Raw genomic sequence first — 27,053 nt, 5'->3', positions numbered from 1 at the left:
TGTGAGGATGGCATGGCACTCTGAGGGGAGTGTCATGTCGACTTAGTTATTTTCTCCCCACCAGCACACACAAGCTGTGAAGCAGTGTGCATGTACTGAGTGAGGGGCCCCTAGGGTGGCTTAAGACATGCTGCAGCCCATAGAGACCTTCCCTGGCATCAGGGCCCTTGGTACCAGGGGTACCAGTTACAAGGGACTTACCTGGGTGCCAGGGTTGTGCCAATTATGGAGACAAAAGTACAGTTTTAGGGAAAGAACACTGGTGCTGGGGCCTGGTTAGCAGGGTCCCAGCACACTTTCAAATCATAACTTAGCATCAGCAAAGGCAAAAAGTCAGGGGGTAACCATGCCAAGGAGGCATTTCCTTACATATGTCACATTTGCTGTGCTTCAAAGACAGAGGTTCAAATGTCAGGCTATGTCCTCTACTGCTTATTTTTTAACATGGGGACAGGTGTTTATAAACTTGTCTCTCTTTGCAGTCAGAGGAAGGAAAGTGAATTATGTGGAAAAATTGCTGGGGTACAGCAATTGTGAAAGAAAGGGTAGAAGAAAGTATTTTTTTTTTCATAAAACACAACAATGCAAATACCTATAAATGAACTGTACATTTTCAGCATTAAGGAAAGCAACCCTGAAGCACTTTAAAAAAGAAAATGAAGGGTGATGGAAACAAAGATTTTAATACAATAAGAACAAATCAAGACACTTTATATGGTGATGCACAAATAATATATATTCACTGAAACCCGATTTCCACACATCATTTGTATGCAATATATTTTTATCAGTAAACCTGTATGTCTGTGCAAATGAAGTCACCATTCAATGGAAAATGTGCTGATTGTAAATGAGAATGCACTAGCACATGTTTCTTTAGTTAGGTTAACACAATTACCCACCTCATGTCCATTAAAGCTAGGTGGGTCACAAATGTTTGTGTACTAAAAAGTGGGTCATGTTCCTAAAACGTTTGGGAAGCACTGAGTTAGAGCATTTTGCACATGACCTTATGAAAGGTGTTCAATGGCCAGGGGTCCAAAATAAGCCTGAGGTCTCCTTTCCCTTTTGGAACAAGGAAGTAACGCAAGTAGCATCCTTGGCCCTCCTTCAAGTCCGTACCCTCTCAATGGGAACCTTGGATACCAGAAGGCTAAGATGTTGGATCAAGATTGCACAGTGATCTTTGGAAAGTTGCTCTGACGCAAGAGGAAGGTGGGGACGGAAAGAAGGCAAGGGACTAGTCTCAGTTTTGAACAATCTAGAAGACCCATCAGACATGATGCTGAAGCCTTTACTACAACTTGTCTAGCATGGGTTGTTAGGGGGGAAATGAAACCAGCTTGGTAGCTGCTTTAGCAAGGGAAGAAGAATTGGGAGAGTGCTGTGGTGTACAGTGCCTACCGGTGAGACAACCAGAGTGTCAAAAGGACTGAACTGGCTGCCTGTTGTACAAATGGTTAAGAGGGCTAGTGATGTCTGCATGCCAGCTCTCTGGAGAAACCGCTGAATGTCATGAACTGATGAGGAAATTGCTTACTGTGTGTCAATAATCCCACAGATCTAGCAGTGGCACAGCTTCCTGAATCGTTCTAGTGCTGAATTAGTATTTTCTTGAAAAAGCATGGACCCATCAAAGTTCATATCCAACAGGAAGGCTTGCACACCACCAGACATTCTGGTTGACATCTTTCAGGTGTGCATTCTGGGCATGACACTTTTGACAATAGCTGTACTGTCCAGGCCACCCCAAAGTACATATTTTGCAGCATCCTGACTCATGTATCATTTGGATCAGTGTAGACCTAAATATCCTCTGGACAGTTGTCAAGATCTCACTGGCCATATCCCTTAATGTATGTTTGTACCAGCATGAACTGCTCTCGGGGCCAGGCTAGTCAATGAAAACACTTTTCTTGAAGGCATCAATTCTTTAAGACTTCCTGGCGGGGTAATTTGCTGGAAAGGAATTTGGACTGTTGAAGCTAAAACCAAGCTCTCAGGTGAAGGTGTATAGTAAGAAAGTTCCCATCACCAGGAGCAGATCTAAGTCACCGAGTGACAGGACAAGGGACTGTCTAACATGAACATGGTTTGGCCCAAATAACTATAAGGACTTTATTAAATGTCAAAAATGGCTTCAATGAAGATTCATATTCCCATCATCATGCACATCAGAGGCCATGTACACCTCCTGTACTGGGTTAGAATCAGAGCCAAAAATAATGGAGTCCCTACTGGCAGTGGTGTTTAGGCAGAAGTTTAGGATTAGATCTGGCTGTATGACAACTGATTATGTTTAAAGGGTCTGAGTTCGGCAGAAACTGACCTTGAACTTGGCACTGGTGGGAGTCAGCACAGGCCCCATAGCCGGTCTTAAGGAGGCAGGAAGCATCAGACTATAGCAGGATTCCGACTGGATACCCCTTTGGCTTCAAGGGGGCCCAAAGGTAGTGCACCAAATAAACTGCAGCATGGCCTCCTTGAATGCCGCTATCTACTGCCCAGGAGACTCTGGGCACATCAGGATCTACTGCAGTATTGATTCGGATTCTGAGGACTTAAAAAGGGAGCAGCTTTTACCTTGATGCCCTCAAGTCTTCAAGAGATTTCACGTAGCAGGACCAGGTCGAATCCCACTTCATTGTTTTATGCTTTTGACGAACTGTGGGACTTCGAGCATGAAGTAGACCTCTCGCTGGAACAGACCTGACCTGTGACCGTTTCTTTTGGTTCACAATGGGCAGTTTCAACTTCTGGCATAAGGTGGCCATCAGTTACAAGACAGCACATTTGAAACATGTCTTGGAGTCATGCCTAGAGCCCAAGAACTAAAGACTAACCTTGTGCCAGCCTACGACCTATGTCACCTTCCTGCAGTCTCAGCATGGTTTGAAGCCTTCCTCTAACTATGCACTAGCACAGGGGAAAAGAGACTGCCTTCAGAGAACACAACAAACAATTTAAATTAATATTTAAATTCAGCAGTTAAGCACACTATCGTAACATTATTATTGTGCAACATAGCCTTCTCAGAACAATGTTTATTTATGTAAGTATCAAATGTACTCAGAGGTCAAGTTTCTCTCTCGTATAAACATTGATTCATCAATCATGGAATATATATTGTCTCTTGCGGACACTGTCTTTTCCTCTGAAGGAACAAACTTCCACAAAATCCAAGAATAACTGTACTAAATGTATAATCTTACTGTGCCACTTGTCTCACGAAGGGAAGAATTAAATTGTTTGTAGAAATTAATTTGAACTCCAAATTCTCCTCAGAAGATCTTATTTCTCAGCTACTCAAGGATTTCTCCTCATGGAAAAAAAACACAAACTACAAAATTGGGGAATTAACTCTTGAGTGCACATCCAAAATTAGTGAGTATTTCTCCAATGCTGAATAACCATCAACAAATTCTTCTCAGAGTGAACACACTGGGGAGACACTGCTCACCACTCAAAACAAAAAGTCAGTTTAAGTGTGAGGCTCATATACAGTGCATGCACAATAAGCACTTCACAGAGGTCGCACTGAACAGAAAACTAGAATGCTAACCCAGTTTCTTCCTCAAGCAGTCTTAAAATCTCCCCATCATATTTCGGTGGAGATCTTTCAACGGATTTCCCAGAAGGGACATCAAATGTGGCTTTTGAAATCTCAAACAAGGATAAAGTCTATATTGGATTCTCTTAAAGGTTTGTGGACAGTTATTAATGAATGAATGGTATTAGGGTGGGTAAGCTGGTGCTTATCCAGGTTGTAACACTTCAGTGAGGATGTTAGTTTTTACCTCAATGTAAGGCAATGGCAGATCCCAAACTGTTGCCTCCGATCTGATGACCATGACAAAAGCAGCCAACTCTTCTTTGGAAGGACTAGGGAGAGAGCCCAGACTTGTGTCAGGGAAAAGTCCAGCCCACTGGCCTTTTGCAGGTCAAAATAAAAATTATCATCATCTTAATGTGGGGAGAATTTGTCTCCACCATCATTATACTTCCACAAGTTGGTTGGCTCTGATCAGAGTCTGATCCAAATAGTTGTTGGCGCACTGGAGGGTGGATCATAGACAAAGGTAATGTATTTTGACAGTCAGACTGTATGGGGACTGGGCATGTAGACACTAAACTTAAATGTGGTTTCAGCCAAGACTGATTCAGTTCGGTGTCAGATAGGAATACGGGTCAATTTCCTCATCTAGTGTCGGAAACACAGGACCCATCATGGATCACCTTGATGAGTGTGGAGCTGACTCCAGATTCGGAGCTGATCCCCAGGTAGGGCTGGGAGGAACAGACAGTTTTGAGGGTTGCCCTGCCATGGTAACCTGACTTGAGGCCTCCGCTGACACAAGGAAACCGAATGCACGCCAGAGTGAGCCAGTATGGTGTCACAAATGAGGAGCATGGCCTCCTAAAACACCTCAACTTTTTATGACATCGTGGAAGGGCCCAGACGTATAGGGTACATCGAGATTAGCTGTGGAATTAGCCCTCAGTCTGAGACCAGGAGTGAGACTACAGGACACCGTGGCATCCTCATGACTCCTCAGATGGAAAGTTGTTCACTTGGACCAAAAGAATTGGAACGCAACAAAGAACTGTTGTGGGGACATCTCTGAGAATGAGAATGGGTCAGTCTTCCTTGCCTTTATGTGAGAAAGGTCTTTACAAAATTTCCTTTGGAGATGAGCTATGTAAAGTTTGGCTATGCAGTCACTGATCGTCTTCAGATGCATCAGGGCTGACTCCTTGCATGACTTGGGGCCATGGCCAGATCTCAAACACCAGAAATACATCTCAGGGGAATCTGTCACAGACATTTGTTTGCAACAGTTCCTGCGTGGTTTTAAATGTGTACTTTTAGGAGAGGTCATATTCCTTAACACACAGAAAATAAATTAGGAGGAGAAGCGCATCAACTTACAAGAAAAAAGTAGGACCTATCTCCAACCTGCATTCAAAGGAGTGAAAAAGCAAACAGATATCAGCATGCGAGGGTGGCACCTATAGTCATTTCCAGGATGGAGCGGAGTTGATGTGGTGCCACAGGACCTACTAGCATGCAGGGAGTATGCAGAAAAATCTTACAGACCCAAGTTTAGTCCCTAAGATTATTATAAAGGTGAGGTATCTGTGTTTCCACGAGAAGGTCTTTCTTTTTTAAACACTGGAGACACATTTCAGTCTTTTCGTATTTCATAGAAGATGTTCTGGTAGTCCAGCCTGCTTGTTGTAGAAAAGGCTTCTGATGGTTTTCTGGGTACTGATTGATAGCCATTTGAAAATATTCCTCAGCATCTTCAGGGAGTGGAAGAACAAGGCAGCAACGGAGATGACTTGGGAAGACATGTTCAGTTTGGAGTGGACGATAATCCAGAGGTACTTGTTATTGAGTTTAAAATACTCCCTGCTTTCACACTCATATTGAAAGACTCCTTGCTACAGCAGCCCACAGTTACAAGTCCCCCATTTACGTCTGCCTTCACCCATCCTATATTCTAAGTTCATCCCACAAATTAATAAATATACACACCCTAGAACAGCATGTCAAGCACTACCCGAGGAGGCAACATGGTAATTGATCCATTCATATTACACCTTTAATTCCCCAAAACATATGAGACCTTTTCAGCGATCCTCATCATCTTGTGAGCCTCACCACATGCAACAGGACCAAATAATAACAGTTAACCCAATAACCTCATTCACGTACTGATCTACTCTGCCCCAGACTCCAAGACTAAAACCCTTTCAGATGTCTAATTGACAAATGTATGAGGGCTCCTAGACATAGACTTAAAATTGCAGATATGATTGTCGCAAATATCTTTATCTATTATTTCTGACTCAAATGTGACTAGCAAGCTCCTCTCAACCTGTTCTAGACCTCTTCATCCCTCTGGAATACTTGTTCCACAATTCCCACAATCTTTCATATCATATCATCTGTCAGGGGATGATCTCCTATTCACAGCAGAAAATATCAATTTAGCTGCAAACAATATCTTGCTAGGAGTCTTCAATCCACACAAGGTGATGAACATGATCCAGCTACATTCCAACTGGAATTATTCCGGATTAACAGCACCTGGAGCAATCCTATTCAACACAAAACTATTTTTTGGGTTCGACTCTGCACAACTGTAAAAAAAAAACCAAAAAAAAACCACACCTGTTAATGTTGGAATGACCCGTCCTGCACACACCATCGCCTATGAAAATTGTAATTCTGGGGTCAAACAAACCAAAGGTCTGAGTCAGAGACGTTATAGATATCAATAGGACTGTACCACAAAATGTTGTTATCTTGAAAATTAAAAACAACCCCACAAACTTTATCCTAACTTGTACATGAACATTTTTAACAGTCATGAAAGAGGAGGCTGACGATTGTGCTCCCCTCCAATTAAAGTTGCAGAGACACAAAATTTAAAAGTCTGCAAAATAGTTTAGTTCTCTTAAGAACTTTTAGAAGAATGGGCAGTAATCAAATACAGAAAGGAAACAGAGCAATAACCCCTCGAAACGTCAACCTAGAAACACTGCCTCAAACACAGAGTGCAAGAGACACATTTTAGAAGCCTAATCGTTCTTTCTCAGATATGACATCAACCTTGCTAAAAACCACCACAGAAAGCACCTTGCCACTACCAAAAGACAAATCGACCACACAGGTATCTTCAAATATTCTCAATAACAAATACAACTGCAAAATATATTCCAAATAGAACAACAATCAAGCTTTCACTTGCCAAAGAAGACACAGATTCAGCCCATGAAACGTTCACTTTCAAAACAGGACAGATACGTCATCTTTCACAGAGATGGTGCAAAAGGACCTGATGATCACAGCTGCTGGCCTCTAAAACTGCTGAACCTGAAACTTTCCTCACAGCCTGTCTGTTGCTTATGATAAAATTCTCATGCACACTATAGTCTCCGACTGCATCAAATAGGCCAGATTAACTAGTTCCTCAAAAAGCTGACTCCTCCCGAGAAGAACATAACATTTTCCGCCCCTTCATCCACTCCTGAAGAAGCCAAATAAACATAAAAATTAGTATATGGTTCTGTTCTTGTTTTCCTTGTTTTAGAGGACACAGGAGATAATAGATAGCTAGGCGTGTGTTGTCAACGCCAGTGGTCATATTTTGTTTTTATTTCCCTTTTGCCAAACTTCTTAGGTGGCTCCTCACAGGATTCTTTCTCATACCTTTCTCTCTTTTTCTTGGCTGATATTGATGTTTCTGGCTCATCCTCTCCAGAGCCGGGAGTGTCTGCTAATTTTTCTTCTGTAGCCAAAGAGGTCATCTTGCCTCCATGTCCTTTAGGGCTTTTGCAGAAATTGTTCTGCAATACTTGCAGTCCTTAGCCTTGTGACTAGGGTGTAGGCAACAGACATTCTTTGTGAGGGTACTCTGAGAAACGTTTCAGTTTTCAACAGGTCTTACAAGGTCTAAATAACCCCGTTTTGGACTCTTCTGACATGTTGTAAAATCGACAGGGATATCACAGATCCAAAGTAACCTGACAGTTAAAGGTCAGTAAAGGTTCAAAGCAATAGCTTCTCAAAGAACTGAGCAGAGCCCAGGGACACTCTCTTCACACAACATGCAGTTAGAAATCTGTGTTGGGGTGACCCTTGAGGAGAAAGAATGATTCATTAACTTTTCTCTGTTTGCCTGGAGATTGGTCCTTCCTAAAACGATGTGAATTGGCTAACAATGTCACTCCTTTGGCCTTTACTGTATGATGTTAGGTATTTTACTGCTTGTTGTAATTACTATGGGACTCCCAGCTCAGCAACAGGGAAGATTCAAGCATGTGAATCTATGAAAGATTCAATACTGGAGAATCTCAAGTATCAAAGCTTAGTGACTAGCATAAAAGTGTTATGCACCGCAGTAGGAAAACACACCGTCTGGTGTCTGCAGGACAACAACCACAGTAGGTCATCTTATTAGAGGTAAGTATCTGGATGTTGAGACAGGGATGCACTATTCTGTCTCAATGCACTTTTGTAATTAACACCTTGGTCAATCACACAAACGGTATATATATATATTTATCATTAAGATAGTGAGAGTTGTAAGGAAATATATGAAAATAACTTACCCCAAGTTCATCTAAAAACATTATCATTCGATGTCTATTTTGTTTAATGAATGGGTTTACTCCTTCCATGTAGGGCTCCTAAAATATAAAAACAAAATATTCATCATATTGCTTACATTAAATTTTAGTAACAGAAATCGTCTTAAATTCTGAAACTGTGATTTGTATAGCTTTGCTGTGATGGCATTACTGCTTAATTGCTGCTGCAGTTGAAGATAAGTGGTTGGCACCTCATAAGCAACAATTATACGGATTTGCTAAACTGTAAAATCGACTTTGCCGAGTTGATGTTCATTAATTAGAAAGGTATGTAGCTATGTACAGCTCTAGTGTATTTAGTACACAGATACATCACCTATAAAATCATGACAGAATATAGGTACCACCCTTTAATGTAGAACATTCACAATAATACTAATACCACATAGCAAGGCCATTTAAAACATAAAAGCAATGTTTTTTTCCATCACTTAAAAGCTGAAAACCTACCACAAACTATCATATTGATAAGATAGGCAAAAATTTATAAAAACATGCATCAAGAAACAATGCCATGTGACAGAAGACACAAAACAATGCTATACGCCTGATTCATGCTTTTCACATAATATAGTCATAACTGTGAAATATAAATTTTCCCACTGGAGAGACAATTCGAGTTTTAAAGGTTTGGGCCCCATATGTCAGGTTCTTGTTGATATACAATGAATATACCTATGGTGTTTTACAAAAAGATTACATCCAACACGGAGCATCAGTTTTTTTACACTAATAATTCACCAAAATGTGTTAATTGATGTAAATGGAAATAATACGTTTAAACATACATATTTACACACACTAATTATATTTTTTAAGTAGGGCTTCATCCTGAGCAATTGATCTATCAACATGTTACGCCCTTGAGAAGTAACCGTAGGCTCTAGCTAAACTGTCTCAGTGGTCATCTTCTCACAGGAGAGCAAGTAGAATTGGAGGGCACTTTTTACTGTATGTAGTTATCATAGTGTCCCTTGCTTGCCTAATTTCGATAAACACGCCAAATGGCTATGTAAATTTTTTTGTGGGGCACAAACTGCTGGATTTTCCTAGTCTCCAGTGTTTTGGCCACAGCCATCACTCTCCGGGGAAAGAGAAAACAAATAGGTATCTCACACGCCTCTCAGTGGTTTGTACTAAATTGTAGGAGAGGCCTTCAAGACATGTTCCAGAGTTTATGATGGGCTTCCATACTACCAGACAATTTTCAAATCAGTACACATTGAAACAATATATTATATCATATTAAGAATGACTGAACACGAAGGGAGAACTGTCACATTAATAATCCAAATACTGGAAACTCAATTTTTAGGTTTTGGTGCAAAATATATCTTCATGCATACGCCTGAGCTGATGAATATCTTCCAAGCATCAGACTTTGACCCAGAAAAACTTTTACACCTAACAATCTCTGTTCCACATGACCTCAGTTGCCTCACTTAACTATATACGTACCAACCAGCAGGCTGGCAGCAGTTCCTCTTTTTTAGTGTCGAGGTTTGCAGTGAAGAACTAAAGGAGCTGAACTGAAGGAGAACTGTGAAAACAGCTGCAAACCCCTCATTGCATATCATGTGATCTAGTTACAGACTGGGACTAACTCGTGCGGCGAGGAAGAAAGCAGTGAGCAATTTGCAGGATGATATAGTACTGACAAGAAATACTGGTGCTTAAGTTTAGTAAAAAAAATTCTGATGGGCACCTCATCCTGCAGACTTCTAACCTATGAATGGGTTCCGTAGCTGCCACCGCCCAATCTTTCTCATGGACTCTAAAGTAAAGGACTTGGGCAGCGTCTTACTCTTCTACCTTGAAGCATGGGTTGAGGAGACCGTTACCTTCTTGGACATCTAGCATGGGTTCAAGCGAGGGATGGGGACAGAAGATCAATGTCTCAACCGCTCCTTCCTATAGGGAAAATACATAGTTACTAAGCGTGACTCCCTGTTCTTGGGTTTTATGGACCTGTCTAGCAGCTTTGATTATGTATACCACACTACATTGTGCAATATAATAGAAGACCTGGGCATTGACAGGCACAATATCAACACCATTAGGGAAATTTATAGAGATCCAAGAGCCGCAGTCAGGTTTGGTTTGGGAGGGGAGTGCTCCGAGATGTTTGGAGTAAGCAGGGGTGTTAAGCAAGACTGTGTCCTTGCGCCTTTCCTCTTCTCCCTCTATATCAACCATCTAGAGAGGGAGTTAGTGTTAAGGTATAGGGACATGCCCCAGGTTGGATGGAGTCCAATGCCAGCATTGTTATATGCTGAAGATGCTGTACTTCTGTTGCCCTGCGTCAAACACTGGATGCCTTCTGCTCCTTCATAGAGAGGCTAGATCTCAAGATGAATACAACCAAATTCCTTGTAATGTCCTGTGGATTTAAAAGTAAACTGAAACCATCCTTCAAGTTACATGCTAGTCCATTAAAATACATGATCAATTTCAGTTATTTAGGAGTAACTTTTATTTGTAGAGTGTTGTGACTTGCACAGTTGGAGGTTAGCAACAATCAATTAGCGAGGATTATTAATGCTCTTTTCTCTTTCGCAGCCAAATTAGGCAAAAGACCGATTCCACACATGTTGACCCTCTATTGGGCAAAATGTACTAGCATGGCATTGTAGGAGACTGGCCTGGTTTGTAGTGGGTACCAAAGGTACATACACCCTATACCAGGTCCAGTTATCCCTTATTAGTGAAATGTAGTCAGTGTCTAGAAGTCAGGCTCTCTAGGGGTAGTGTGGATGAGCAGCCAAGGCCTAACTAGGAGACATGCCAAACTCATGCAATACCACTGTAGAGACACAGTACTCACACACATGAAAGAAACTACTCAGTGTTACAGAAATCAAGTTACTTCATTTTGGTGACACAAATGCCTAACATACCATAGAGGCTATAATCCCTTAGGAGGTAAGTAATGTACAAGTTACTTATCTTCGGTAACAAAATATCTGGGAGAGACATATTCTAGTTGCAGATTCCTTACCTTAGAATTTTCCACCAGGCATCAGACTGGATCTGGAGATTTTTTCTTCGAGCAATACCCTTGCGCGTCAGTAGGTGGCGTCTGTTGACTCCGCAGGCGTCGTGGTCGCCAAAATGACGTCGGGAGTAGTAGACGCCGCCCTTGCGCAGTGACGTCAGTTTCTTTTAACGACTTTCCACGCCAGAGCTCAGAGCCGCTAAGAACACTGATATTGGTGCGCCAGAGCTAAGGACCTGAAAGGGGGGGAATCCCTGTCCCTAGAAATCAGTTCACAAGCGGGGAGGATGGGTGGGCGGTAAGGAATCTGCAACTAGAATATGTCTCTACCAGATATTTCGTTACCGAAGGTAAGTAACTTGTACATCTGATAGAGACTTCTAGTTGCAGATTCCTTACCTTAGAATAGATACCCAAGCAATGCCATCCTCGGTGGTGGGCTACAAACTAAGATCATACTAGAAAGTCCTGCAGGACCGAACAACCAAAGTAGCTGTCCCAACGAACCTAACTGTCCAAGCAGTAATGCTTAGCAAACGTGTGCAGAGACGCCCACGTAGCTGCCTGACAGATATCCAGGACAGGAACTGCACGTGCTAACGCAGTGGATGCAGCATTGGCCCTGGTAGTCTGAGTCCGCAAGCCGTCAGGAGGTTGCTTTTTCACCAAAGCGTAGCACATTTTGATGCAAAGAAGCACCCATTGAGAGATGGTACGTTTCTGCATCGCCTTCCCTTTCTTCGCACCCACATAGCCAACAAAGAGTTGATCGTCCACCCGGAAGTCTTTAGTACAATTGAGATAGAACGCCAACGTTCTTTTTGGGTCCAGATAGTGGAGTCTCTCTCCTCCTCATGGGAAGGATGTGGGGGTGCGTAGAAGGTAGGCAAAGTGATGGACTGGCCTACATGAAAGGGTGTAACCACCTTAGGAAGGAATGACGCCCTAGTGCGTTACACCACTTTGTCAGGGTGTACGGACAAGTATGGAGGAAAGAATGAATAGAAGAACCGCTGAAAAAGGGGCAGATAGGGGGTCAACAGATTTGTTGGTGCACCATGCCACAAATTTATTCCAACGACAGGTGTATACAGTTTTAGTCGAGGGACGCCAGGCTGCCAAGATAACATTGCAGACTTCGGGTGGAAGGGCAAATGCCGTCAACTGTTGCCGCTCAATCTCCACGCATGAAGGCGGAGGTTGAACAGGTTCGGGTGGAGGACCGTCCCCTGCTGCTGCGACCGAAGATCCGCCCGAAGAGGCAGTCTGAGTGGAGGATCGATGGACATGCTCAATAGCTCTGGATACCACACTCTTCGAGCCCAGTCCGGAGCCACCAAGATAGCTTGGGCCCTGTTGCTCTTGATTTTCTTGAGAACTCTGGGCAGAAGAGGGATAGGCGGGAAAGGGTAAAGGAGGCCAGAGTTCCACTTGAGACGAAAAGCGTCTCCGAGCGAGTGCCGCCTTGGAAACTAACGTGCAAAATAGCTGACATTGCACGTTCTCTGCGGAGGGGAGCAGATCTAACCAAGGCTCTCCCCAATTGAGAAAGAGACCTTGCGCCACCTCCGGATGGAGACGCCATTTGTGATCAACAGTGTATCAGTGGCTAAGTTTGCCTGCTGTGGCGCTGAGAGAGCCCGCCAGATGTTGAACCATCAGGGTAATGCCCTGATGTTCCAGCCATGTCCAGAGGCAAAGTGCCTCCTGACATAGGGTCCAGGGCCCTACCCCACCTTGTTTGTTGGAGTACCACGTGACGGTAGTGTTGTCTGTGAACACCTGCACCACTTTCCCTTTGAGAGAGGGAAGGAATGCTTTCAACGCAAGTCTGATCGCACGGAGCTCCAGCATATTGATGTGGAGTCCCGACTCCGCCGGAGACCAGAGGCCTCTGATCTCCGCCTCTCCCATGTGGCTGCCCCAACCCAGAAGCGACGCATCTGTCACTATAGAGAGATCTGGTTGGGAAAGGGAGAGAGATCTGCCAATGACCCAATTGGGATTCCAAAGCCACCACTGCAGGTCTTTCACAGTCCCCTCCGAGATCTGGACCATGTCGGAGCGATTCCCCTGATGCTGCGCCCAGTGGAACTTCAAGTCCCACTGCAGAGCCCGCATATGCCACCTGGCATATGTTACTAGCAGGATGCAGGAGGCCAAGAGGCCCTGCAGCCTCAGAGTCTGTCTCACCGAAACCCAAGACCAAGGCTGAAAGATCGGAATCATAGCCTGAATGTCTTGGACTCGTTTTTGGGGAGGATAAGCCCGAAACCGTACTGTGTCCAGAACTGCCCCGATGAAAAGGAGCGTCTGAGAGGGAATCAGGTGTGACTTTGGCACGTTGATAGTGAACCCCAGCTGGTGCAGGAGGTTCACCGAAGTCTGGAGGTGGAAGAACACTGTCTGGGGCGAAGGCACCTTCAACAGCCAGTCGTCTAGGTAGGGAAAGACTGAGACCCCTAACCTGCGCAGATGAGCTGCAACCACCGCCATCACTTTTGTGAACACCCGAGGGGCACTGGTAAGGCAGAAAGGGAGCAGGGTAAACTGAAAGTGCTCGTGACCTACCACGAATCGTAGGTAACGTCTGTGGGCAGGCAGGATGGGGATGTGGAAATAAGCGTACTGCAAGTCCAACGCTACCATCCAGTCTCCGTGGCCACGAAAGGGACGAAAAGCGGACTGTGGGGGGCGTGTGGCGGCAGAAAGGCCAAGGGACCAAGCCGTAGCCCTGGACTCCTTGAACCTCTCCAAGGCCGAGTCCGCTTTGTCTCCCAAGAGACGGGTGCCCTCAAAGGGCATGCCCATGATTGACTGTTGGACATCCCACGAGAAACCAGAAGTACGTAACCAGGCATGGCGCCATAAGGCCACTGTTGTAGCAACCGATCTGCCCAGAGAGTCGGTCGAATTCAGCCCACAACGATTTGTGAACTTCGCCGCGTCTCTCCCATCTTTGACTGCTTGGCAGACGATAGCCCGGACCTCCTCTGGTATCTGCGGCAGGACTTACACAACCGTATCCCACAGGGAGTGGGAATAACGGGCCAAAAGGCATGCAGTGTTCACGGACCGCAGCGCAAGGATGGAGGAAGAAAATAACTTCTTATCAAATTGTTCCAGCCGTTTGGATTCCCTATCTGGGGGTGCGGAAGGGAACGCGCCAGAAGAAGATGACGCCTGGATAACAAGACTCTCAGGCGTAGGATGTTGGGACAGGAACTTCGGGTCGTTCGGCGCAGGCCGATGGTGGCGAGCAATCGTCCTGTTCACAGGAGCCCCTGTGTTGGGTTTGGACCATGTACCCAAAAGGACGTCAGTGAGGGCTTCATTAAATGGGAGAAGGGGTTCTGACGTAAAAGCCCCAGGCTGAAGCACCTCCGTCAGGAGGTTAGACCTGACTTCGACAGTAGGTAGCTCAAGGCCAAGGACCTCAGCCGCCCTACTAACCACCATACCATAGGTAGCTTCTTCCGCCATAGTCACGGTAGGAGGAGACAGCATGCCAGAGTCAGGAGAAGTATCAAGACCACTGGCTTCGCCCAAGTCCTGTGCCCAGCCCATAGTAGGGTCTTCCTGGTATTCATAAGGGTCAGGGACCCCTCCAATTCCTCCCCGTATTCGCACCCATAGGAAAATGGGTCAGAATCCGAACTCGGGCGAATGGGGCCCACCGAAGCCGATGTCGGCTGACGCTGCTCTGACTCGTCGGGGATGAGAATCGGGTTGACGTCGATAGTGGCCACTACCGACGTCAGGAGCATCGCTAAACGACCCGGCGCCGGGGAAGGTGTCGACTGTGCGACCGGCGTCGGTGTGGATCCGCGCACGGATCCGGAGGCGACCTCGGTAGCCGGGGCCGAAGCCGCTGGCGCAGAACCCAAAGGCCCCAAAGGTGCCGTATCGGGGTCGGCACGCCCAAAGATGAGGCGCATGGCCTCGTAGAACTCCTTGAGTTGGGCGGGGGTCGCTCCGGCAAACTCAGGGAAGCGCGGAGTCAACCCAGACGTAGGCTCTGAGGACGGAGGCCTAGTTCTTGGACACTGGTCCTGCGTCGTGTCGGCCGAGCAACGGGGTGAAGTCGGAGAGCAATGGGACTTCTTCTTACCTTGACCCGAAGATTCCGAAGAAGACGAGTGGTGGTGGCTCCGCGACCGAGCTCAAGACCTTACTCTCGAGTGAGATGTACGCAGAGTCGAGTGCCGGGCTGTCATCAGCTTTAGAGACCGCTCCCTCAAAGCCTTTGGATGCATTGGCCGGCACTCGGAGCACGACTTCGGGTCGTAGTTGCGCTTGAGGCACCACAGGCAGACACGATGAGGGTCCGTCACCGACATCATGCAGTGGCAGTCCTCGCGCGGCTTGAACCCAGTCTTCGAGGACATCCACGACGCGCCAAAACGGTCGAATTCGGGCAAAAAAAATAGCAGAGGGTAGCTCTCTTTCGGATCAGCGCATGGCGTGGAAAGAAAAGAACTGACGTCATGGCACGAGGGCGGAGTCTATGTATTACTCCCGATGTCATCACAGCGACCACAATGCCTACGAGTCGACCGACGCCACCTACCGACGCGCAAGGGTATTGCTAGAAGAAAAAATCTCCGGATCCAGTCTGACTCCTGGGGGAAAAGTCTAAGGTAAGGAATCTGCAACTAGAAGTCTCTATCAGATACACAACTTATATACACTAGTATGCATATAAAAAAATAAGGGGATTCGGAGGGTTATGAGGTCCAGTGTATGTCCTCCAATAACGGTTATTTATAATGTGATACACTGTTCCTAGAAAGCAAGGAAACGACAGAGAGAGTCAAAAAGGGTCCCATTAAGTAGGAGCAAGAGTCCTCACACACCTAGTTAGGTGTCATGCTTCATCATTGGACCAGCTCCTCGCCAGACTGGCGCTGCAATGTCTGGCGGGCACCACCCTTTCGGGGGGCTCTTTGCCGGAGATCTTTTTGGTGATGCCAACTGTACTGCCATTTGATAAAGTTTGTTTTGACCAATGACTTTGTGTTTCACCACTGCGCATATTAGTTGCTCAATGTTCACCAGTAGCACATGGTATGTTTTGTTCAGTTTAGCCGCCTATGGGCTTTGACATTGCATTAGCCATTACATTCTGTATTCTGCCTATTGGCTTTGACATGCTGTATCCAGTCTAGCCGCCTATTGGCTTTGACATTGCATGCCTATTGACTTTGACATGATGTATTCAATTTAGCTGCCTATTGACTTTGACATGCTATTAGATATTCTGCCTATGGGCTTTGACATGATATTATATATTGCATTTTGTATTCAGCTTAACTGCCTATTGGCTTTGACATGATATTCAGCTCAGCTGCCTATTGGCTTTGACATGATATTATACATTGCATTTTGTATTCAGCTCAGCTGCCTATGGGCTTTGACATGATATAAGACATTGTATTTTGTATTCAGCTTAGATACCTATTGGCTTTGACATGACACTAGACATTGCATTTGATATTTAGGTTAGCTGCCTATTGCCTTTAACATGACATTGCATTTGATATTTAGGTTAGCTGCCCATTGCCTTTAACGTGGAGTTAGACATTGCAGTTGAGAATCCAAGCTGTATTTTTCCAAGCTGTGTTTTTGCACCAGATGAACCAAGATGTTTTGCTCTCACAGTAGACTAGACCTGATAAGAGAGAGTACATGGGTATTGTTTTTCCTTCGCTTGAGCTTGGGAACGGGAGTAGTCTTGGAGACCTGGCCAGTCTCCAAAAGGCTTGCTCAGTTTCCCAGGTCTGAGAGGAGGGGGCACACCTTTGTAACAAATGTAACAGGCTGCAGAGAGTCAGATTCGAATCTGCCGGACCTCGTGCTGGAGCTTGGCGCCAGCTGCCAGCATCCCGTGTGGGTAGATGAAACTCTTTCTCGCGGCTGACAGGGGTCATCAGCTTGCAGACCTTAGAAAGATGTAGCTGTAAATAGTTCCTACACGGTGAAGTATTTGTTTTGCTTTGCATTCAATATCTTATAAATATAACCTGCTGTGTATATTGCAAACTGATATATTTTGTTTGATTAACGCGGACTTGAAAGCTACTAATTCGTCATTCATTCATAAACATTGTGGTTGGGGAAGAATAAAATAACAATAAAAGTCTTCTTTGACCTCAGAAGTGCATTTCTGTTGTGTTATGTTAGTGCTTAGAAACTAAATAAGAGGAAAGCACTACACCAACCTTTCCCACAAATCGGTCACCGATTTGTGGGAAAGGTTGGCATCACCAAAAAGATCTCCGGCAAAGAGCCCCCCGAAAGGGTGGTGCCCGCCAGACATTGCAGCGCCAGTCTGGCGAGGAGCTGGTCCAATGATGAAGCATGACACCTAACTAGGTGTGTGAGGACTCTTGCTCCTACTTAATGGGACCCTTTTTGACTCTCTCTGTCGTTTCCTTGCTTTCTAGGAACAGTGTATCACATTATAAATACACTAGTATGCAGACATATCTGTAAAAAAAAGTCACAAAACAGTGCAAATAGTGAAAATTACAATAGTTAGAAATGGGATTTAGTGGGGAACACAAACCATATACTAAGAAAGTGGAACGCAAAAGTCAGTTTCCCACCTAGGCAAATCTAGTGTGTAGAGAGGCACTGTGAGTATTAGAAAACACCATAGGTAAGTAACAGAACCCAACCCAGAACCTAGGAAGGCAGGAGTAAATCACAGAAACATCCTTAAAACACACAAGAACACGAGAAAGAAGATTATGCAAGAACCAGAAGAGACTGCAAGACACCAACAATGGATTCCTGGGCCTGAAGACCTGTGGCTGAAGGGGACCAAGTCCAAGAAGCACTGAAGAGTCCAGGGAGAACAGGAGCCCCTGCTAACCCGGATAAAGGTGCAAAAAAGAACCACAGGTGAAGAACACCAGTCAGTACCGCACCCAAGAAGACAGATGCGGGTTCCTGATTGGTGCAAACGATGTCCCACGCTGGATGGATGATCGCAATCTAGTTTGCATTGCTGGGTTCCGCCAACAAGCCTTTGCACAGGCAAAACACGCGGTTAGCAGAAAATGGCGCTATCCAGGACCAGGAGGGTCCTGGTGGACTCTATCCAGGAGGGGGAGTCGAGGGGGCTCTCAGCAAGTCAGAGAGCCCTCAGAAGACCACATAGCGTGCACAGGAGTCCCACAGCACGGAGACAAAGGAGGCCCACGAAGCACAACAACAAGGAATCCCATGCCGCCGGAAAACCACTCAGGAAGTTGTGCGTTGCAGGATAGAGGGCTGGGGGCCGGAGCTGCACGGTGCATGAAGAACTTCATGGAAGGATGCCAACAATCCTTGGCAGCTACAAACCACTCGGTGCACGGGGGTACTGTCTTGCATGGGGAGGCAAGCTCTTACCTCCACCAAAGTTGGACAATAAGACGTCAGGACAGTCGGGACTGCTTCAGTCCAGCACCCATGATGCTGGATCCACGCACTGCATCAGGAGAGGGGACCCACGCCACCAGTCGTCACTGCAGAGGGATTCCTGCTGAAGCAGGGGAGTAACTCCTTCACTCCAAGGGAGATTCCTTTGTTCTTCTGGTGCAGGCTGAAGACAGACTGTTCTCTGAGGATGCACAACCTGGAAACAGTTGCAGTTGCTGGCAGGAGCAGAAGATACAATGTTGCAGAAGATACAATGTTGCAGAAGTCGTCTTTGTTTCTTTGTTGCAGTTTGTAGAGCTCCTCGAGGGTCCAGATGCAGTTTCTTCTGTAAGATGGTGAAGTAAAGAATGCAGAGGAATCCTGCTGGAGTCTTGCAATCTGAATCTGAAGAACCACCCAGATGAGAGACCCTAAATGCCCTGAAAGGGGGATTGGTCAGCTACACAGGTAAGCACCTATCAGGGGAGGGCTCGGATGTGACCTGCTGGCACTGGTCACTCAGATGCTCCCAGAGTTCCCTGACAACTTGGAATCCAAGATGGTAAAACCCAGGGACACTCTGGCTGAGCACCACCCCTGGGGTGGTGATGGGCCGGGGAGTATTCACTCCCCTTTCCTTTGTCCAGTATCGCACCAGATCAGGGACTGGGGTCCCTGATCCGGTGTAGACTGGATTATGCAAGGAGGGCAACAAATGTGCCCTTCAAAGCATTTCCAGTGGGCCTGGGAGGCTACCCCTCCCAAGCCTGTAACACCTATTTCCAAAGGGAGAGAGAGTGTAACACCCCTCTCCCAAAGGAAATGCTTTGTTCCGCCTTTCTGGGCTCGACATGCTTGAGCACCAGGAGGGCAGAAACATGTCTGAGAGGTGCCAGAAGCTGGGGCTGCCTGAATACCCCCAGTACTGCCATTACAGCCTTCTGAGGTTTATCTAAGGAGCCCAATGCTTGCAAAAGCACTGGGGTATGATTCCAACATGTTTGATACCAAAAATGCCTATGTTCGGAGTTACCATTATGTAGCTGGACATAGAGGTGACCTATGTCCAGTTCACGTGTAAAATGGCGTCCCCTAACTCTCAAGGTCTGGGAAAATGGTCCTTGAGGTTGTGGGGGCACCTTTGCTAGTGCAGGGGGTGCCCTCACACACAGGTATTTTGCACCTGATTTAGGGGTGACTTATAAGTGACCTGGTGCAGTGTAAATGGCAGTGAAAGGGTGCATGCACCTTTTCACGCAGGCTGCAATGGCAGTCCTGCAGAACCCTTTGCATGGGCTCCTTATGGATGGCAAAAGATAAGGGGACACCAGTATGCCAATTTTGGGTGAAATACTAGTTTACCAGTATGCAGTGACAAAATTTAGAGGAGAGAGAGCATAATCACGGGGTCCTGTTTAGCAGGATCCCAGTGAGCACAAGCAGACATCAGGCAGAATATGGGGGTAACCATGGCAAAAAGAGGGTACTTTCCTACACAATAACCCTCTCCCTCCCAAAAGAGGGACAATAAGGCTAAACGTGCCCAGATGAGTCACTGTCTAAGCGGAAATATCTTGAGAGCCCATCTGCATTCTAGTGGTTACTCCCATGTCTATGTTCTACTGTATAGAGAAATGGACCACCTCAACAATTTAGGGTTTTCTTCTTTCATTTGTTTGAGCCATAAGAGAGGTTTGTGGTCTGTTTGAGTCCCAAAGAGGTATGGTCTCAACTTCTTCAAGGCCCAGACCACAGCAAAGGCCTCCCTATCTATGGCAGACCAACACTTTTCTCTAGGGGTCAACCTTCTGCTGGTAAAAGTTACAGGTTGATCCTGGCTCTCTGAATTCAGTTGTGATAAAAATGCCCAACCCCTACCTCTGAAGCATCAGTCTGGACGATAAACTTCTTGATGTAGTTTGGGCTTTTTAAGACAGGTGCAGTGCACATAGCCTGCTTTAGCTCCTCAAATGCTTTCTGACAGCTAGCTGTCCATAATACCTTCTTATGCATTTTCTTAGAGATGAGGTCATGAAGAGGGCAACAATGTAGCCATAATTCTTCATGAACCTCCTGTAATACCCAGTGAGATCAAGAAAGGCTCTGACCTGGGTCTGTGTTGTAGGGTAGCCCAGTCTAAAATAGTCTGGATCCTCCCCTGTAGTGGTTCAATCTGTTCTCCACCTACCAGGTGTCCCACATAAACTACCTTCCCCTGCCCTATCTGGCACTTTGAGGCCTTGATAGTGAGGCCTGCCTTTTGCAGGGCATCCAACACTTTCCATAGGTGGACCAGGTGTTCATCCCAGATGGAGCTGAAGACAACCATATCATCAAGATATGCTGCACTAAAAGCTTTCAGACATTGGAGGACTGTGCTCACGAACCTCTGAAAAGTGGCAGGTGCATTCTTCAAACCAAAGGGCATAACAGTAAACTGATAATGCCCTTAAATGGTAGAGAAAGCTGTCTTAGGTTTTGTATCTTCTGACAGTTTGATTTGCCAGTAGCCTGTAGTCAAATCAAAAGTGTTGAGATACTTGGCAGATGCCAGTGTATGAATACGCTCATCTGCCCTGGGTATAGGGTGAGCATCAGTCTTTGTGACTGTGTTGAGCCCTCTGTAATCTACACAGAAACTCATCTCCCTTTTTCCATTCTGAGAATGAGGTTTGGGTACAAGCACCACTGGGCTGGCCCAGAGGCTATCAGAGTGCTCAATCACTCCTAGGTCTAGCATTTTCTGAACTTCTGATTTAATGCAGTCTCTGACATGGTCGCGCTGTCTAGAAATCTTACTTTTGACAGGTAAACTGTCTCTAGTATCAATGGTGTGTTCACACCAAGTTGTCTGACCAGGTGTCAGAGAAAAGAGTACTGAAAACTGACCCAAGAGGTTCCTGCAGTGCTCCTGCTCTTCAGAAAGACAGCCTGCCTTCCACTGAGCCACCAGCTGCAGTGTTGGAGAATAGATCAGGGAGAGGGTCACTCTCATCCTCCTGTCCCTCATCACCAGCCATGAGCAGGGTTAAGTCAGCCCTGTCATAGTAGGTCTTAAGGCAGTTCACATGAAGTACTCTTAGAGGACTTCTAGGAGTGCCTAGGTCCACTAAGTATGTGACCTCACCCTTTTTCTCTACTATTATGTGTGGCCCACTCCATTTGTCCTGGAGTGCCCTGGGTGCCACAGGCTCCAGTACCCTCACCTTCTGTCCTGGTTGGTAGACTGTCAGGACAGCCTTCTGGTCATGCCATTGTTTCTGTAACTCTTTGCTTGCCAGAAGGTTTTTAGTGGGCTTTTTCATGTACGCAGCCATTCTTGATCTTAGGCCAAGTACATAATCCACAATATCTTGTTTAGGGGGCTTCAAGGGTTGTTCCCACCCCTCTTTCACAAGAGCTAATGGACCTCTAACAGGGTGACCAAAAAAGAGTTCGACAGGGCTGTAGCCTATTCCCTTCTGGGGTAGCTCCCTATAGGCAAAAAGGAGGCATGGTAGCAGGACATTCAATCACCTTCTGAGTTTTTCAGAGAGTCCTTGAATCATACCTTTGAGTGTTTTGTCAAACCTCTCAACCAACCCATTTGTTTGGGGGTGATAAGGTGTGGTTAACTTGTAGGTTAAACCACACTCTTTCGACATTGCTTTTAGGTATGCAGACATGATGTTGCTACCTCTGTCTGACACCACCTCTTTTGGAAAGGCCACCCTGGAAAAGATTCCCAGGAGGGCCTTTGCCACTGCAGGAGCAATAGTGGTTCTCCGAGGTATTGCTTCTGGGTATCTAGTGGCATGGTCCACTACCACTAAAATGAATCTATTGCCAGAAGCAGTAGGAAGGTCAAGGTAGCCAACAATGTCAACCCCTACCCTTTCAAAGGGCACTCCAACCACTGGCAGTGGGATCAAAGGGGGCTTCGGAGTGCCACCATTCTTACCACTAGCTTGGCAAGTGACACAGGAGCGCCAAAACTCCTTTGTGTCCTCTGACATATGAGGCCAGCGAAAGTGAAGGACCAGTCTGTCCCAGGCAGGTCTTACTTTTCCCCAAACGTCCAACAAGGGGAATGCCATGTGCTAGGGTCAACAGAAATTCTACATACTGCAAGGGAATAACCAGTCTCCAGGTGGCACCAGGTTTTGGGTCCCTTGCCTATAGGAGATTGTCTTCCCAATACACCTTATGGGTGTCACTGACATCCCCTGCCTCTTTGACAGCTTGCTGCCTTAAACCCTCAAGTGTGGGACAGGTTTGCTGAGCCACACTTAACTCCTCCCTAGCAGGTTCCCCTGAACCCAAGAGCTCAGCTGTGTCAGCCTGAAGCTCCTCTGGTGTAGGTTCTGCAAAGGGAGTAGGCTCCTCCTCCTGAAAGAGTGAATCTTCAGTGGAGGGAGGGATAGTGGATAACTTTTTACCCTTTCTACCCCTGCCTCAGGGAGATTATTGGTCCACTGTTCCAGGATTCAAATTTCCCTGTCCTCTTTTCTTTTTGGCCTGTGCCCTTGTCAAAGCAAAGATATGCCCAGGAATGACAAGCATTGCTGCATGGGCCTTCAACTCCACCTCAGGAAAGAATGAAGTCTCCAAGTCATTTCCTAGTAGACATTCTACAGGAAGGTCTGTGGATACCACAACTTTCTTTGGGCCAGTAACCCTCCCCCGCCAGGTTGAGATCAACAACAGCCACGGGGTGGCTAACAATGTTGTTATGGGCTTAGTACTGATGACCAAGTAGGTGTTGCTCAGAGGCCATCAGTTTTTCAGTCACCATTGTGACACTGGAACCTGTGTCCCTGTAGGCCTCAATCTGAACACCATTTATTAGGGCTTCTTGCTTGTACTCATCCATATTAAGGGGACAAGCAACAAGGATGACAAGGTCAATGCCACCACCAGAGACTAAAACAGCCTCAGTGGCTTCCCTAACTAAACCAACCTTCACCACACCTACCAGTGAGCCCTGATACACCCTTGGATTGACTATTGGTAGTGTTATTTTTGGAAGCGTTTGTGTTTTTCTTTGGACAAGTACTGTCACTTGCCCAATGGCTTTTGTTCTTACACATTTAACACCAAGGCTTCTTATTCTGTTGGTTGGAAGAGGATTTAGACCCACCCTGTAGGAAAATGCCACTGTTGGCATGGTAACCCCCCCCCCGTTTTGCTTAGTGTTGATGCCAGCTTTGATTGGAAGTGTGCTGGGACCCTGCTAACCATGCCCCAGCACCAGTGTTCTTCCCCTAAAACTGTAACTTTGCATCCACAATTGGCACAGCCCTGGTACACCGTTAAATCCTTTGTAAAAGGTACCCCTGATACCAAGAGCTCTGTGGCCAGGGAAGGTCTCTAAGGGCTGCAGCATGTACTATGCCACCCTGGGGACCCCTCACTCAGCACATGCACACTGCCTCACAGCTTGTGTGTGCTGGTGGGGAGAAAAAGACTAAGTCGACATGGCACTCCCCTCAGAGTGCCATACCCATAACCCACTGCCTGGGGCATAGGTAAGTCACCCCTCTAGCAGGCCTTACAGCCCTAAGGTAGGGTGCACTATATCACAGGTGAGGGCATAGCTTCATGAGAACTATGGCCCTACAGTGTCTAAGTCAATTCTTAGACATTGTAAGTGCAGGGTAGCCATACTGAGTATATGGTCTGGGAGTTTGTCAAACACAAACGCCACAGTTCTATAATGGCTACACTGAAATCTGGGAAGTTTGGTATGAAACTTCTCAGCACAATAAATGCACACTAATGGCAGTGTGGGATCTATTGAAAAAAACACCCAGAGGGCATCTTAGAGATGCCCCCTGAATACCAGTCCGACTCCTAGTGCTAGGCTGACTAGTTTCTGCTAGCCTGGCACAACCAGACGAGTGTCTGGCCACATGGGGTGAGTGCCTTTGTCACTCTGTGGCCAGGAACAAAGCCTGTACTGGGTTGAGGTGCTTCTCACCTCCCCCTGCAGGAACTGTAACACCTAGCATTGAGCCTCAAAGGCTCATGCCTTTTGTTACAGCACCCCAGGGCATCCCAGCTAATGGAGATGCCCGTCCCTCCGGCCACTGCCCCCACTTTTGGCGGCAAGGCTGGAGGAGATAATGAGGGAAACAAGGAGGAGCCACCCACCAGTCAGGACAGCCCCTAAGGTGCCCTGAGCTGAGGTGACTCCTGCCTTTAGAAATCCTCCATCTTGAGATTGGAGGATTCCCCCAATAGGAATAGGGATGTGGCCCCTTCCCCTCAGGGAGGAGGCACAAAGAGGGTGTAGCCACCCTCCAGGACAATAGCCATTGGCTACTGCCCCCAGACCTAAACACACACCTAAATTGAGTATTTAGGGGCAACCCTGAACCCAGGAAATCAGATTCCTGCAACCTGAAGAAAGAAGAAGGACTGCTGACCTGAAAGTCCCCCAGAGACGACGGAGACACCAACTGACTTGGCCCCAGAAAAACCGGCCTGTTTCCAGACTCAAAGAACCTGCACAGCGACGCATCCGACAGGGACCAGCAGCCTCTGAGGACTCAGAGGACTGCCCTAAACCCGAAGGACCAAGAAACTACTGAGAACAGTGGCACTGTTCAAAAACAGCAACAACTTTGCAACTTTTTAGCAACTTTGAAAGAACACTCTCTTCCTGCCAGAAGCGTGAGACTTCTCACTCTGCACCAGACACCCCTGGCTTGGGTTCCAGAGAACAAATACCGCAGAGAGGGCTCCCAGGTGACTGCGATGACGTGAGTAACCTGAGTCGACCCCCCTGCACCCCTACATCGACGCCTGCAGAGAAGATCCAGAGGCTCCCCCTGACCGCGACTGCCTGGTAACAAGGAACCCGATGCCTGGACCAAGCACTGCACCCCTAGCTCCCAGGACCGGGAGGAACCACCTTCCAGTGCAGGAGGGACCAGCAGGCGTCCCTCTTCCTAGCTCAGTTGGTGGCTGGCCCAAGAAGCCCCCCTTTGCCCTGCCTCCATCTCCTAAGTGACCCCCGGGTCCCTCCATTTCTTTCAATAACAAACCCGACGCCTACTAAGCACACTGCACCCGGCCGCCCCTGTGCCGCTGAGGGTGTGTTTTGTGTGCCTGCTTGTGTCCCCCGCCTCCAGTGCTCTACAAAACCCCGTTGGTCTGCTCCCAGAGGACGCAGGTACTTACCTGCCAGCAGACCAGAACTGGAGTATAGGTGCCTATGTGTTTTGGGCCCTCCTTTGACCTCTGCACCTGACCGGCCCTGTGTTGCTGATGCAGTGACTTTGGGGTTGCCTTGAACCCCCCCAACAGTGGGCTGCCTATGCCCAGGAGACTGACTGTATAAGTGCTTTACTTACTTGAGAAACTTAACCAAACTAACCTCCCCCAGGAACTGTTGATTTTTGCACACTTTTAAAATAACTTATTGCCATTTTAACCTAAACTGTGTGTACTGCTGTCAAAGTTATCTACTTACCGGTGTGAAGTACCTTGCATTTTATGTACTTACCTCAAATCTTGAATCTTGTGGTTCTAAAATAAATTAAGAAAATATATTTTTCTATATTAAAACTATTGGCTTTGAGTGTGTGTTCCTCGTTTATTGCCTATGTGTGTAGAACAAATGCTCAACACTACCCTCTGATAATCCTACAGCTCGACCACACTACCACCAAATCGAGCATTAGTATTATCTAATTTTGCCACTATCAACCTCCAAGGGGAACCCTTGGACTCTGTGTACACTATCTCTCACTTTCATATAGTATATACAGAGCCAACTTCCTACACATACTCTCCGTGCCCAGCCCGGAGCTACCAAGATAACTTGGGCCCGGTTGTTCCTGATCTTCTTGAGAACTCTGGGCAGAAGTGTATAGGCGGAAAGGCAGAAATGAAGCAGGAGTTCAACTCGAGACGAAAAGCATCTCCGAGCGAGTGCCGCCTTGGAAACTCCAACGCGCAAAAGAGCTGACATTGCGCGTTCTCTGTAGAGGCAAACAGACCTAACCAAGGCTCTCCCCACTACTGAAAGAGACTTTGCGCCACCTCTGGATGCCATTCGTGATCGATGGCTGAGTTTGTCGCTCTGGCGTTCAGAGAGTCCGCCAAATGTGGAACCACCAGGGTAATGCCCTTTGAGAGAGGGAAGAAATGCCTTCAAAGCAAGCGTGATCGCCTGGAGTTCCAGAAGATTGATATGGAGCCCAGAGGCCTCTGATCTCCGCCTCTCCCATGTGGCAGCCCCAACCCAGAAGTGATGCATCTGTCACTATGGATAGATCTGGATGGGGAAGGGAGAGGGATCTGCCGTGGACCCAATACAGATTCGAAAGCCACCACTGATAGTTTTTCGCAGTCCCCTCCCAGATCTTGATCATGTCCGAGAGATTTCCCTGATGCTGCGCCCACTGGTGCTTCAAGTCCTACTGCAGAGCCCGCATATGCCATCTGGCATGTGTTTCCAGCAGGATTCAAGAGGCTATGTGGCCCAGCATATTCAGAGTCCAAA

General features: G+C 46.7%; 1 protein-coding gene across 1 annotated transcript in view; it reads right to left on the bottom strand.

Annotated features, from left to right (window-relative positions):
• Positions 1 to 27,053, bottom strand: part of RASA1 (RAS p21 protein activator 1) — a 700,806-nt gene that overhangs the window by 50,991 nt on the left and 622,762 nt on the right. The window contains exon 23 of the mRNA XM_069224876.1: positions 8,122 to 8,199. Within this exon, the coding sequence (XP_069080977.1) occupies positions 8,122 to 8,199 (78 nt within the window). The remainder of the gene's footprint in view (positions 1 to 8,121; positions 8,200 to 27,053) is intronic.

The sequence above is a fragment of the Pleurodeles waltl genome, chromosome 1_1, assembly GCF_031143425.1.
Source record: "Pleurodeles waltl isolate 20211129_DDA chromosome 1_1, aPleWal1.hap1.20221129, whole genome shotgun sequence".
In the NCBI taxonomy this organism is placed as follows: domain Eukaryota; kingdom Metazoa; phylum Chordata; class Amphibia; order Caudata; family Salamandridae; genus Pleurodeles; species Pleurodeles waltl.
The sequence above is the reverse complement of the archived record's forward strand: the minus strand, read 5'-3'. Positions and strand labels throughout refer to the sequence as shown.